Here is a 14,603-nt window from a genome sequence, read left to right on the forward strand (position 1 = left end):
CCTCGTTCCCACTACACTTTGCATTCCCAAACATCTAACTCACCATCTGAGCCTACGTCAGTGTGCCCTGACTCACAAACTGCAGCTGTACGTGTACACACACACAGCGGCCACACACACACACAAAGATGCAGAAACATGCACGCAACAGCAGCGGCACTGTACAAACTTTTACAGGACTTGGCAACAAGGCCGTTTTTTCATGATCTGGTGACCTGTAGCTACATTTCCTCTTTCCACCACAGCAACAAACATCCAGGAAGTCTGTATCCAGCTTGCAACAACACAGAGCCAAGGCCTTTGGGCTGTTTTTATATGGTTATAAATGGGTTGTCAGAGTGTCTGTACATCTCTTGCTGCTCAGGGTAAAGTCAACAGCTCTGGGGGTCATTCATTAATCTGCAATGCCTGGTCTAACTTGTGCAAGAGGGCCACAATGCTTGTAACCTCTCACAATCAGTGATACCTGAGGGACTGAGAGCGGGAGAGAGAGAGAATAAGGGAAAACTGTCAGCTCTGCTGCTCCTTACTCTCCTGCTCTTTCTTGTCTCTTTCCATCTCCCCTTCTTTTTATCAACATTCGTTACGCCGTCGGTCTCTGTTAGCCCTCACTGTCGTCCGTCACAGTCTCAATTCCTGGCCTGTTCTACCCTATTTCAGCCTATTAGGGCCAGCAAAAACAAAGAACATAAAAACAAAGAAACGCAAGAGATGGACAGTTTGAAAAACAAAGCTGCATGGAGAAAAGACGAAAAGAAAACACGGTGGACTCTGTGCCATTTTAAGAACACTTCCCAACCATGCTATCGGGAATAGATGGTCACCTTTCCTCTGCATCACATTTTCATTTAGCTGCACGGAGCTGCAGCACTACAAACATCCAATATCTGCACACAAAGGTCCTGCTCTTGTCTCTAAAATTTGACTACATGCATGGGAAATTTTATATATAATGTCCTCAAGCAATAAGCAGGTAGGTACAAATCAGCCAAAACAGATAAAGTTGAAATTGAAGTAAATTTTTTGACCTTAGAAACAGTATTTTCACCACAAAATCCTCAGCTTGTCATGAAGATTTCGATCATCACAAGGTCTTTCTCAGCATATGAAGCTGCTCAGCTGTCACTGAATTATAGATGTGTAATTTTTCCGGGCAATTGAAGGACTTCTCGTTAATGACGTCTTACAAATTGAACTTTAATGTTTATTTTTCACCATGAGGGCAGTAGTTGTCAAAACAATCTGACCACAAGGCAACTTCCACCACAAACGGGTCACTCCGTCTGCTGAGACACATTATGTAATACCATCAAAGGCTCCACAGCAGCCGCTGAATGGACAATGTGTTTTTATTTTCAATCCACAGGAGCTTGAACAATGACTTTTGTTTCATACATTCTGTTACTATAAAAATGAAACTGTAGTTGAACAGCTTTGTCTTCATTGGGCCTCTATTAAGTTATATGGACTATTATTTTATATTATGTTGTTTAAAGCGGCAGAAGAACTATTCCCTTTACTTGAGAAAAAGTAATGATACTAAACACTTAATTACAAGTATTCAAACTTTTACTGTAAGTAAAATGAGTAAAAGTAATATTTTCAAACTGTGCTTTTAAGGCATCAAAAGTAAAAGTACTCATCACGCAGGAAATGATAACCTGACAGTATTATTATTATTATTATCATTATTATTATTATTATATTACTGTAGGGTTTGAGCTGGTGACAGGGAGCTCATGCTTACATACTTATGGGCATGTAATGTTTTTCAGAAGGTATATTTTGGGCATTTTTTGTCTTTATAAACAAACAACAATAGAGAGATGACAGGAAACGAGCGGAGTGATGGGGAACAACATGCTACACGTGTTGCATCTTATAGTCTTTTAAACCCCTCAGCCATCAGGGTATGCCGGGTACTTCACCTTTAACAGGGTGTTTTATTTTGAAATTGATCATAAGCTTTGTATGTATCTGCAAAGTAACTAGTACATTTAACTGTAAAATAGATGTAGATTAGTGGTACAAAGTAGGATATAATGGAAGAACTCAAGTACTTGAGTAAATGTACTTAGATTCCACCATTGGTTGTATTCAAAATACTGATAGAAAATGAGTGTAAATGACAGAATGTAGGAACAAAAGGCTGCACCATGCACCAACCACTTGCCCCTTTTAATTCAAACAGCTGCTCTCTTCATCTCTCTTCCTATTTTCTGAAACTTTCTCTCAGCCTTTCTTTCGCTCTGCTCCCGCTCAGATTTCTGCTGACCTCCATCCCATCGTCTGTCTCTCTCGTTGTCTTTCTCACTCTGCCAGGCTCGATGCAAATCCACGGCACCTAAAGTCAGTGACCGTCATCTGGGAAAACTGCAATAAAATGCACAGCGTAAACGCTCAGTGAGAAGCAACAGCCCCAACCCCTCTGTTTCCACCCACTGCACCGTCCGGTGGTTGGAATAACGGCTTCATGGAATTCGATGGGAATGTGTGGCCTGTTTTTTAAGCACAATGCAGAGCCAGCTCGGAGAGGGGCGGGGGGGTGTTGGTGCGGGTGGTGGATTAGCTGAGTTAAAGAGGAGGTGTCAGCGGGTCAGACACGGTCCTCAGCATGTCCCACACCATCAACATCCAGCTGTGGGTCCTCTGTTGTGTTCTCACCTGCCAGTTGGTTCCTCAAGTCACACAACAGCAGGAAGCGGCAGCAGGGAAACAGCATGGACAACTTTCAGCGCTGCTTTTGTTCTTAAATTTTCTGCTAAATTCAGGGTTTCTGTGCTCTTTGTTCACCAACGTTCCTGCTTCTCTGGATCTTACTTGTGGGGTCTCTGACTTCCTCTGAACTAATGACCCAACCAGTTCTTTGTAACCGAACATGCAACCCTATGGGCTGCGGATGACACCATAAGCAGTACCAATATTGCAATATTTTGTCTCCCAGACTATTGTCTTTGTCTTATCCTCATCTGTGAAATATTCCTTCAGAATAACACTCAGGAAGTGCATAAAAGGAGAAGGAAAGTGTGACTCTTCCCTTCCCGTCCAGTCCAGTCGGCTCCAATGGGAGAGGTCTGACCTATCTCACACTCTGGAAGAGCAAAGGGACCAATGTCATCTTTTATTTGAACATTAAAAACAGCTAGTCATCAAATCACAGATTTAAAACGGGTTACAGCTTCTTGGCCTGTCAGTGGAGGGGATGAATTCCACAGAAAGGCAAATAAACACATGTCAGTCTGAGCTCTTTTATGAAACAGTTTTGCGATAGGATGACAGCACTGGATGGATTTTGCTGTCTGTGTTTTGACAAAATGAACTCCAGGGGTCCAGGATTGTTCGGGAATCCTTCGTTATTTTCAAGCCGAAAATTCAGTGATACAGAGGACCAGTGGAACCAAAGCACTGGTAGAGCTAAGGCCTCTATTAGAGTGACACAACATCAGCCTTGAGGCAAAAAACTGTAACATGTGTTGGGACAAGTAAGTGCAGCAATTTTATGACACAGGCAAATTAAGGTGTTGTTGTCTGGAGCTGTCAGCTGCTCTCCCCCATGAACAACAATTAGTCTTTAAACTACACTTAGAAATGGACAAAATCAATCATCTGGCTGCTTGCTTGAAAATGATTTATTTTATTAAAAAAAGCTTATAAACATTAAGCCACACATCTGTGTAACATTTTAGCCTCTGGCGCGTGGCTTTTGACCTCGTGACTCATAATTAATGGAAACAACTAAATGGAGAGGTGAGGGAATATCCCGCCCCACCGGCTGGGAGGGGTGAGGGAGGGACGCTCGGAGCTGGAGAGAGTCACTGAGGAGAGGACGCCGAAAAGTTCAGGACGCGACACATACTGGATGTTTGGCGATAGATACTGAAGTGATTGGAAACTTTCATACAGGCGAGGACGACAGATGGACTTCTGACTTCACGTCGATGATTATCAACTTTCGGCGATCCCATATTTTGTGCAGCGCATCGTTACGCAGGAGAGAAAAACACCTTCGGGATTCCGCAAATCTCACCACACCACCGGGATGTACAGATGAGACCAGTGACTCCAAAAGGTGCGATAAGTTGCTGCAGCTGTAGTGAAGAAGAATAAACCAACTGTGCGCTTTGCCAGTCGTTTTATTTTGCCAAGCACTGCGGGTCTGTGTGCCATCAGTTTGCTCCATTTAACTCTGAGCAACTTTACCAAAAAGTTGCCCAGAACTTCATGAGCAGGCATCTTTTATCAAGTAAGATAATGCTGAAACGTTGACAAGCATTATATTTTCATAAAAGGAGAAAAGCCAGTAAATTGCCTCATTTACATCGTATTAATTCGGGATTCGCGTAATCGTGTTAAATGATGAGGAAAACCTGCTCGTCCAGCCTCAGGATTACATGTGGCCATGAAGCATAATGCCAAGATTCCTTTGTAACCTTTCAGCAGAGGCCTGAAAAGGAGGCTACGGTACTTTCACTAGAAATTCATTTAGTCAGAAGTCAGAACATTTATGGCGCAAGATTTATGAACAGCAGTAACTGTCGCAGCTATTTGCTCAAGACGCTGCTCTTAAGGGGGCAATAAAAACATAATGTAATGTTCTAATACAGGTTCCTCTTTGTTTTTGATTTTGTAGATTTATATGTTGATAAGTCTGTGTTACACATAGTGTTATATGTAATTTATTGGTGCTGCTCTCTTTGGTGATACACTTTTGTGAGAGAGCTTTTTAATCCTAGTGATGCAGGCATAACATATAGGTTCAGTATTTATTTTCAATTTGATATTTTTGATGTTGTTACACACTAAGTCCTCCTACAGATGTTTTTCTTACACAAATAAACCAAAACATTATTGAATGTAACTTTTCTGTCTTTAAAGCACTGAATATTATTTTTAAGTGTTATCCTTTGTCTGCATTTGATTGGCAGGTCCTGTAAGAGGCTCTAAGATGCCAGCTGTGACCCTGCCAGGTTGAGCAGCCTCCCTCTGCTGTGTCCAGTGCTGTGGCTCCCTCTGCTGTGTGACCGAGGAAGGCCAGGAAGGGCAGGCGGCGGCATGGGGAACATGCTGGAGGAAGGGATGAACACCGTTATCGTCAGCCACTACAACCACTCGGGGAAGTGGGACCGGCCTCGCACCGGCGGCGCCTGCAAGATGGCCGTGCTGCTCTTCATCTGCGTGCTGATCGTTCTGGAGAACGTTACGGTCCTGCTCGCTCTCTGGAGGAACAAACGCTTCCATAGCCGCATGTACTTCCTCATTGGGAACCTGGCGCTGTCAGACCTGTTGGCTGGCGTGGCATACGTGGTGAACATCTTCACCTCGGGACGCAACACCTTCTTCCTGACGCCAGTGCAGTGGCTGGCCAGGGAGGGGAGCATGTTCGTGGCCCTCAGTGCATCCACATTCAGCCTTCTGGCCATCGGGATTGAGAGGCACATGACTATGGTGCGCTTGCGTCCATGTGAGACAGCAGGGCGGGGGAGACTTCTAGGACTGCTGGCAGCCTGCTGGCTTGTGTCAGTGCTGCTCAGTGCTCTGCCCAGCCTGGGCTGGAACTGCCTGAACAACATGGCCTCCTGCTCCACGGTGCTGCCGCTCTACGCTAAGAGTTACGTGGCCTTCTGCATCAGCGTGTTCAGCGCCCTGTTGGTCGCCATCATCATCCTCTACATCAGGATCTACCGCCTGGTGACCTCTAGCGGCCGCAGGGTGAGCAGCCGGCCGTCAGAGCGCTCCCTGGCCCTGCTGCGGACAGTGGTCATTGTTCTTGGAGTGTTTGTCATGTGTTGGACCCCCCTCTTCCTCCTGCTGCTGCTGGACGTTGGTTGTAGCCCAGATAAGTGCCCTGTGCTCTACCAGGTGGACTGGTTCATCGCCCTGGCTGTGCTCAACTCTGCCCTCAACCCTCTGATATACACTCTGTCCAGCAGGGAGATGAGGGCCGCTTTCTTCCGGCTGCTGTGCTGCTGTCAGACAAGCATGGAGTCCACCGGAACTCCTGTGGTGGGCAACCCCCACCTGGGCACGGTCATCCCCACAGCGGAGAACAGCAAGACCAGTTTGGGTGGAGGAGGGGGCAGTGGGGCTGGCAAATCCACGCTGAACAGAGGGAAGGTTCCCACACCAATGAACTCTGACAACAAGCATGGAGATCCCTCAGCCACCGCTGTGCCTCATCCCTCCGGACCTGCAGACCTGCTGTCTGCCGTGCTCGTGAAGGCGGGGGCGCTGCCGCCCCTCAGCAAGTTCTGAGTGGAAGCACCTTAACGAGGCCTCACAGTCACACAGAAGTAGACGTAGAACTGACATAGTCCTGCTATCAGCCACTTTTTGTTTATGCACTACGGCCAGCGTAGCATGGATAAGATGAAATAACATGTGATGTTCAGTTGGAACCACATAAATGCAGACTAGAGTACAATCAAAATCATCCAAAGCCACTATTTACAGCAACTGAGCAATATTATTCACAGCAGCAGGGTAGCGGATACGTTGTGTTTGTCTGACACAATGATTAATGTTCAAAACTATGACTACAGTAGGACACGTTCATGGACGTGGACTAGACCAAGCCCCAAATTAAATCTCTTGTCTTAATTCATGTCTGAAACTATACTTGGCAATGCCTCAAGCAACAACAGAGTATAATTAACTTCATTAGCGTTGTGTCTGTCAGTGTGTTTATTTTATTTTACTTTTTTGTCATTATAAGCAGAAAAGATCAAATTGGGGCACTTTTTTTTGCATGTGCTATATGCAGATACTCTTACAACATTTGCATTTTTCCATCACAACTTGACTTGGTAAACTATTTATTTTCTATGAAAACATTTGCCATCTTAATACCGTTGGTGTCATTTTTTGGTATAGCTTGTGTGCATAAGAAAGCTATCATGGTACTTGGACTTTATGATTGATTTTGTAATGATTTGATAGATGCACTGTGAGAGAAAACAAGAGCAAAAGTTTGCCAGACTAGCGGCCTCTTGAGGCTGTGATTACATGCCACGAAACAAAACTGTTGGATACATGAAAAATGGAGGATTATTAGATTCCTGGTGCGTAAAGATTTTCCTGGTGGTGCAACAGGAAGAGCGATGTTTCCACTGAAGGGTTTGCCTTCAGTGGACGTTACCAGAACTGACTCATGTTTCATTGGTCTGAGCTCCGCTTCATCAGCACCAGCTGCACTGTGAGCTGAATTAGCGTGGCTAATAACTACACTCATGGACATCTTCGCTTCTCATCAGCACGTCTAGAAACCACTCACAAGTCAACTAACCACTAGCGAATAGGAGTGTCGGATGTGAATTATTTAATGGTGGTAGACTGTAAATGACATTTCTGCCTAGGGTGGTGTAGTGCCTGATACCATTATATAGCAAATGAAATAAAATCCTATTCCTTTTATGAGATTTCCACATGTGTCGTGTTTTTATATTAAATCACTGGCGTGCCTGCTTTCAAGCCCCTTCCTCTCAGTCCCTCTGCTGATCCTCTGCATAAATACACAGGATATATACTCTGTTGCACCTCTGAATGGTGCATGTTTGCTCCCCCCAGTTTATAATGTTATTAATATTCACGTAGGAATGCTCTGATGTGTCACTTTATCATTTGCTATTCAGACAGGAGAAGAGAAATGCCATGCGATTTAACCTGCTGCTCTCATCTAATGTCCTAAAGGGAAGTCTCTTATTCCCATTCATAGGCAGAATTCATAGGCAGCCTTGGTCAGCCAGTGATGAATAATGCAGAGAAACTTTTGATATTTATTTTAACCAGGGGTTTCCAGCTCAGTGAGGTCAGGCAGCTATTAGTCATGAAAGGTATACAGCATGAATCTCACTCTGAAGAGCTTCCTGTCATTGTGGAATAAGCCCCGTCATTGCATAAATTCTCCAGTGCTTAGTGTGACAAACCCCGGTTATCTGGTGTGTTGAATGATTTAGAGTTATTGTGACGTGTTTTCTGGAGACAGTCTGTCGAATTTCGCATAAGTGATGAGAAAGGTTAGCTGTCAGTGCTGAGGATTCTGAGAAATGATCTTGTACTTTAGCAAATCTGTGTTTTTTTAGATGCTGACAACTGAAGACGTGCGATTCATGTGTTTGTTTTTGTTCCGATAAACCTGCAGCAGTCAAGCTTACTTTGACTGCAACCGATTGATGAGCCGATTGCAGCGGCGTGTGTCGTTCATACCATGTTGCACAGCAAGGACCAGACAGGAGCTGACAGACTGGCATTTCACACTCACCTCAACAAAAGGATGCGTCTCCCCACCTCCACATCTGATGAAGCGAGGACGCGACACCAGCCGAGCATTTCCAGCTTAAAGGTCACTGACTGCTTCCTGTCGGAAATGTTTGAACGCTCTCCTTCCTGAATTTGCCGGGGATGGTCGCGGTTTTATGCCATCTGGAACATTAGAAAAAGGCAAAATGTTGAGCTGTAAAGCGTCATTTGCAGTCAGTGAATCTCTCTCTTCTTCTGCTCCTTCCTGTCTGACTTGTTCCTCTCTTCCATTTCCAAACCATTATTATCCTGAGTCAAATCCTCATCCAAATCCACACTCATTTGTTGTGAGAATTTCAGTTTCCAAAGAAATAAATCCTCACAAATTAATAAAATACAGCATATTAGAACTCAGTCAGTATGTCAGTAATTTAGCTAAGCAGGTGATTCACTGATGTATAAAACATGTAAGAGTGGACTTTGTTGCAGTTTCAAGCTTTCAGTTTTACATTAGAATCATCATCAGGAGGCTAGTGGTGTCCAGAAGCAGCTAATAAAGACCAGATGTGCCAGCTCGTTGCTCAGTGGCACCAATTAGACTTTGTCTCGGAAATCTCTTGGATCAGAGGTTCTGTGTCTCCGGCCAGTCGTCATCATTCAGTTCAAGAACTGTGTCTGATCAAAAACTGAACATCGAAAAGGTCATTATAAGACTGTGTTTGGGAAAACCTTCCAGTAACACAGAGCAGGCAGTTGTTCTCGAATGTGTATCCAACTACAGTTTACTGGAATAATTGAAGAACAAACCCTAGAAGGATCAGGTCAAAAGTTAGGATGGCTCTAACCAAAAGTATTTAAAAGTTCAGCTCAGTTAACAGTTCAGTTGTATATCCCCTTAACTGTGAGTGACTGCATAGGCAAAGCTGAGCATTGCCTAATTAAACATCATGTGACAAATTCAAACATGTGACTGATATTAATCTGCCTGTTCAATCAGACTTTGCACATGGAGACGCCGCATGAAAAATCCCCCTATGGACACCACAGAAATAACTGACAAATAAGGCTTTAAATTATGAAAATAATAAACAAGCCACACAATGGAGATGAAGCTGAGAGACAGAATATTGCACATTCCAGATGTTCTCATCCTCAGGCTCTGCAGACTGCTTACTTTCATTAAAAAAAAAAACACAGCTCAAACACATTCAGTGAACATTAATGAACTCCTTCTCATTTTAATCTTATTCATGTCCTCCTATTCCAGCTGTGACAGATTCCATTTCTCCAAACACCTGAAACAAACACCATTTAATGGCTGCATGCGCTAAATGGGTCAAACACCTTAATAAATCGTGTTAACTAAATAGCCGTCACCAGTCTTCTTTGAGGATTTAGACATGGTGGATTTGTGTCATTCTCTGTGCACAATGCCTATTTGCATATGACTAATGTGAACACGACAGAGGACAAGAGAATCACACCGCCCCCGTCGTCATGATCCTGGCTTTATACTGCTGTGTGGTGGGGAAGAGAGCATGCATGTGTGTGTGCACATTTGCATGTGTCACGTTTTTGTGCAGACAGTGTGCGTGTGCGTTTCAAAGCAAGAACAAAGACTCCATCTGGTCCGAGCCCCTGAATGTGCCAGTATGAAACACTTCTGTCACTCTGAACTCCCTTTTTGAAGCAGCTCGGAGGTGGAGAGGGGCCAGGCGGAGAGCGGCGAGGGGTCCCATTTGAGGCGGCGCTCACGCGGGGAGCCCCCAGCCGAAGCCATTTTCTCCTCACCAGCTGAATTGTAGCACTCTCGCTAGAGGAGGCACACACTTCATCGGGCTGTGTGATGATTCTCCTCCCCTACCTTCACCTCCACAGCTCTCCGATTCAATACGGTGTAATTACATGTGCAACAAAGAGAGTGAAGACCCAGGCAGACTTTGGTGATAAGCTCCCAGGGATCAGAGGGCTTTATCCAGGGAGCAGCTGTGGGAGCGAAAGCAAAGGTCACTTCATGGGAGGATATCTGAAGGAGCTGGCTGAGACTTGGATTGGTGGACACTCCTCCCAGCATCCCCCTGAACGCCCCACTGCCATTAATTTTCCTTTCCAATGCTGATCAAGCTGAGTTGCAGCACGAATACTAAAATAAAAAAAGAACATTTTCATCAATTTAACGCCTCAGCTAAGTCTTTTTTTATTTTCTTTCCGCTGAAGCAACAACAAAAACATCTATCTGTGGGATATCTGATCATTTGGGAGCCCTGAGCCTCACGCGTGCCTCGCAGGGCTGCAGCTAACATTCATTTTTAAGATCAATCAGTATCTTAATTATTTCTTCAATTAATTTATTAATTGTTTGGTTTCCAGAAAATAGTGAAAATGCCAATTTCCCAGAGCCCAAGGTGATGTTTTCAAATTGCTTGTTTTTTCTTTTTGAGCAAGACACAAAAACATGCAGAAGCAGAGCAGCAAAGAGAGAACCTGCAGCCATTTTTACTTTTTAAACAACAGACGTTATTAACAAATCAAAAATGAGCAGCATGAAAATGATCGTGGACAACTGCACAAATATGTGTTTATGTCAGGATAAAGTATGTTTTTCTCCGGAGGACTGGAAAACCATTCCACCATCATATCTTACATTGCCATGCAGCTCATTCCACGTTAAAATAATTTTATGGGTTTTTCATCTCTGCTCTGTGCTGCAATTCATTACAGGAGATAAATATTGCGCTGCTCACTGTGTACTACAGTAAATGAGGAAGTAAGCTGGTCCCCACTGGCGACAAGAGGAGAACTACACACTCATTTTTCTTTATGAGTGTATCCTATAAGCTGCCTCCGTATGTTGAACTACTGTTCATCAGAACATATCCCAGATCTGGCCAACTTTTCATACAAGTAAGTACTGAACCAGACGTCCTTCCAGTACTTTGTACCATAGATGGAATGAACTTCAAAGGCCATTAGGAACATATTTAGTGGGATCTGTTTTTGCTTGTGTGTGACTGGTGTGTATACATATATTCCATTCATCAGTCTCTGCAACCAGCCTTTCAGTGCCATCATAACAGATAGATGGCAGGAGTGGATAAGCAATCTCTCCCAAATGATTCCCTTCAATATCCCCCTCTCCCCAAATCCCCCAAACAGCAGCTGCTTTCTCTCCAGACCTTCTCTGATTGCAGACTTCTGGCAGAGCCCGACGGCATGCACACACCTGCTCACACTGACCTCCAATTTATCTCCTCCATGCCTGCCAGCCACAACTGCAGGGATTAGCATGTCTGGATATAGGGGATAAGTGAGAGGGAGGACGGCGGCCTTTTAGTCAGACATGCGTGTCCCGTCCCTCACTTGTGGCGCTGAGCGTGTGTGCACAGCTGGCTGGTTCCCTGCCTCTGTGCATGCGAGCAGCCTGAAGGTTTTTTGTGAAAGTGCAACCGGAGGTGGAGACACCCACGCGAGACCTCGAGTGTGCGTCTCATGTCAAGTCTTCAAGCCCCTGACAACTTGTATTTCTCTGGAACGTTAAATGCTAATCACTAAATGGGCAAATATCAAAGTTGAAGAAAAAAAAACATCCTCAGGTATTCAGAGTTGAACACTCACCAATCAGCTTCATCAGGAGTGTGTGGGTGTAGTTTGATTTGATTTGATTGCAATATAAGCAAACAATCCCAAAGCACACACACACACAATTTATTATATTAACCTAAAATTACTGTCTCACAATTGTCTGCCTCCATCAACCAGCTGCAGTTTACTTCCATGTCTGTCCAGGCTCATATATGTAGTGAATTTAATAAAAGGTATTTAGTGCATTTTCTGTCAAAATGGAAGCTGTCACCATATTAACATACATGATGACTGATTGATATGATTCCAGTGAATAATTTCCAGTGAGATTTTCCCAGAGGAGCACTCCAAGCTTCATCACATGGTGCAACGACAATCACCTGAAGCTCAAAATCAGCAGAACTAATGAGCCTGTGGTGGACGACCAGAGGAACAGGAGGCCCCCTGACGTTGTTCGCCATCCAGAGAGAGGAAGTGAAGAAGGCGGCCTCTTCATGAAGGGACAGAGCAGAGTCTTCTTCCTGAGGAGACTCAGATCCTTCAGTGAGTGGAACAGGCTAATGCAGATCAGTTTGGATCAAAGTAGGCAGTGCGCTGCTCTGCTGTTAAGGAAGCCCAGCTAGTTGATCAGGTTGGAAATCAAAGCCGTCTTGGATAACTCTTCTCACCCTCTGTACAGCAAGCAGTGGCAAAACGAAGCTGATTCTGATACTTGTGACAGCAGGCAACTCTTCAAATATGGATGCTGCTACAGAGAAGATCAAAATTGTAAAACGTGGATGCTTCACACACACCTTCAACCCAGCAGCACAGAAGATCTATACAATCAGCACAGTTTCAGGGTGGACATCAAGATTAGTGTCACCAATTCAGTATCTGATCGAAATGAAATATGGTCAATCTTCCCTTCAGTTATGGTGCTGAATACTGGCCAGAAAAGGGTTTTTGTAGAACATTATGATGTCACAGTTAAGCTGACCTTTGACCTGTTGGATATAAAATGTCATCACTCCATCACATCGAGTTACTGTCATGTGTTTTGTGAGGTCACAAATTTTAATCAATTCAGCCTCGAGTCCAAGTACGAGACTTTGCCTTAGTTGTCTTATCGGCAGGTTTTCGTGCAAATGTAATACATATTTTAACCAGATTGCGAGAAATTGCTAATGAAAGTGAATTCTCTTCACTATTTTTTCATGGTTTGTCAGATAAACGATAGGTGGCGCTAATTCCCCAGTCAGGTGCATTAGAACCCTGAAGAAGAGGCCTCAACAATATGATGTAACTAAAAGAGAGCCGGTCAAACCTGAAACAGTGAGAATCAAAGTGGAAAACATGAAATATGACATTTCTGTTTGGTTCACGTGAGGAAGGTTAGAGTCTCCTCATCACTCCACACAGATCTAATGATTTTGTCTGTTGACATTTCAAGTCATAGTCATTACTACTATATATTATTATATAGTATTATCATTCAATATGACTTTATTATTACTATTGTTAGTGATGTTATTATTGTATTTATTATAGCATTAGTATTGGCAGTAGTAGTATTCTGTTATTTGTGTTACTTAGTGCAGAATGTGGCACAACAGATGTATTTCTCAACGGACCGATTGCTATGTGTAGTAGAATAATACACATAGTTTACACATTTACATTTACAGAGTTTATATTGTTTAATTTTTATGGTTGATTATGTATTATATGTTCTGAGATATTTGCAGTTTGTCACATTTTTCTTTTACTCAACCAAATTTTCCACCTCAGCAAGGTGTAAAATTGTTTTTGCAAGTTGGACGTTTCTCGAGGGGGCCCAAATCTTCGAAGGACTGTTGATGTCGAAAGGCAGCTCAATGGGCATGCTTGCCAGGAGGCAATGTCGTTTGCTCAACCATACCACGGACAACTGTGTGATTTTCCAGAAGATGAAAGAGACATTTCAGCATCGTCAGAAGCTCGTCAATGACCCGGGCAGAAGTGATCATGTCCTCTCTATCTTTCCAAGAGTGAGCAACAGCCCAACATGAGCAGTGAGTCAACAGCAGACGCATGGGTATAATAGTAATATGGGTATAATAAGTAATATTGTTTCCCCTAGTCTCAGGGACTGCTGTTAAAGTACCTGTATTATTGACTGCATTTAGATAATTTGGAACATTATCATCTTATCAACCACCTGTTTCATGTTTGTAGAACTAGATCTTAATTTGAGATACTAGCGTTTCATAATTTAAGTATTTTGCACAGCCAAACACTAATCTTGTAAAAACATGATTGGTGAAATTAAAGTTTCCAGTTTTCAGATTTATGCTTATAGACTACATGTTGAAATGTTCAATATAGACTACTTTCTGATGTTAAAAATGCCAAATCATAAATTCAGCGATATCAACTTGAGAATATTCTAATATCAACTATTTTGATGATTTATTGGCATTCTACATTCTGGTGGTTTGTCTCTGTGTTACAGGTTCAGCCCTGCAGAACTTGCTTTCTTGACTGAATATATTGCAACCATGGGCCCAATTTTCAAGGCACTGAACATATTGCAGGCAGAGGAGGATGCCCACATGGGATGGCTAATGCCACAATAACCCTCCTAAAACCTCATCTAGGTTCTGCCAGCCACTGATCACTGCCCTTCAAGAAGGAATACAGCAGCGATTTGGCGACATGCTTTCTGACCCTGAACATGTTGCTGCTGCCATTTTGCTTCTGAAGTTTTGCCCCTTGTGGACAAGCAATGCGGACTTGCTGAAATTTGGTAAGTCACTGAAATGGTT

At 43.5% G+C, this 14,603-nt stretch overlaps 1 protein-coding gene across 1 annotated transcript; it reads left to right on the top strand.

Moving 5' to 3' along the window:
* The first annotated feature begins 3,829 nt into the window (after nucleotides 1-3,829).
* Nucleotides 3,830-7,374, top strand: s1pr3a (sphingosine-1-phosphate receptor 3a). Its single transcript, XM_041935403.1, has 2 exons — nucleotides 3,830-4,069; nucleotides 4,926-7,374. The coding sequence occupies exon 2, from the start codon at nucleotides 5,053-5,055 to the stop codon at nucleotides 6,250-6,252; it is 1,200 nt and encodes a 399-aa protein (XP_041791337.1). The 5' UTR covers nucleotides 3,830-4,069; nucleotides 4,926-5,052; the 3' UTR covers nucleotides 6,253-7,374.
* The last annotated feature ends 7,229 nt before the right edge of the window (nucleotides 7,375-14,603 follow it).

This window comes from Chelmon rostratus, chromosome 4 (assembly GCF_017976325.1).
Source record: "Chelmon rostratus isolate fCheRos1 chromosome 4, fCheRos1.pri, whole genome shotgun sequence".
NCBI classification, from domain to species: domain Eukaryota; kingdom Metazoa; phylum Chordata; class Actinopteri; order Chaetodontiformes; family Chaetodontidae; genus Chelmon; species Chelmon rostratus.

Coding starts and splice junctions, on each gene's coding strand:
- s1pr3a (XM_041935403.1), top strand. CDS start 5,053: ATGGGGAACATGCTGGAGGAAGGGATGAACACCGTTATCGTCAGCCAC.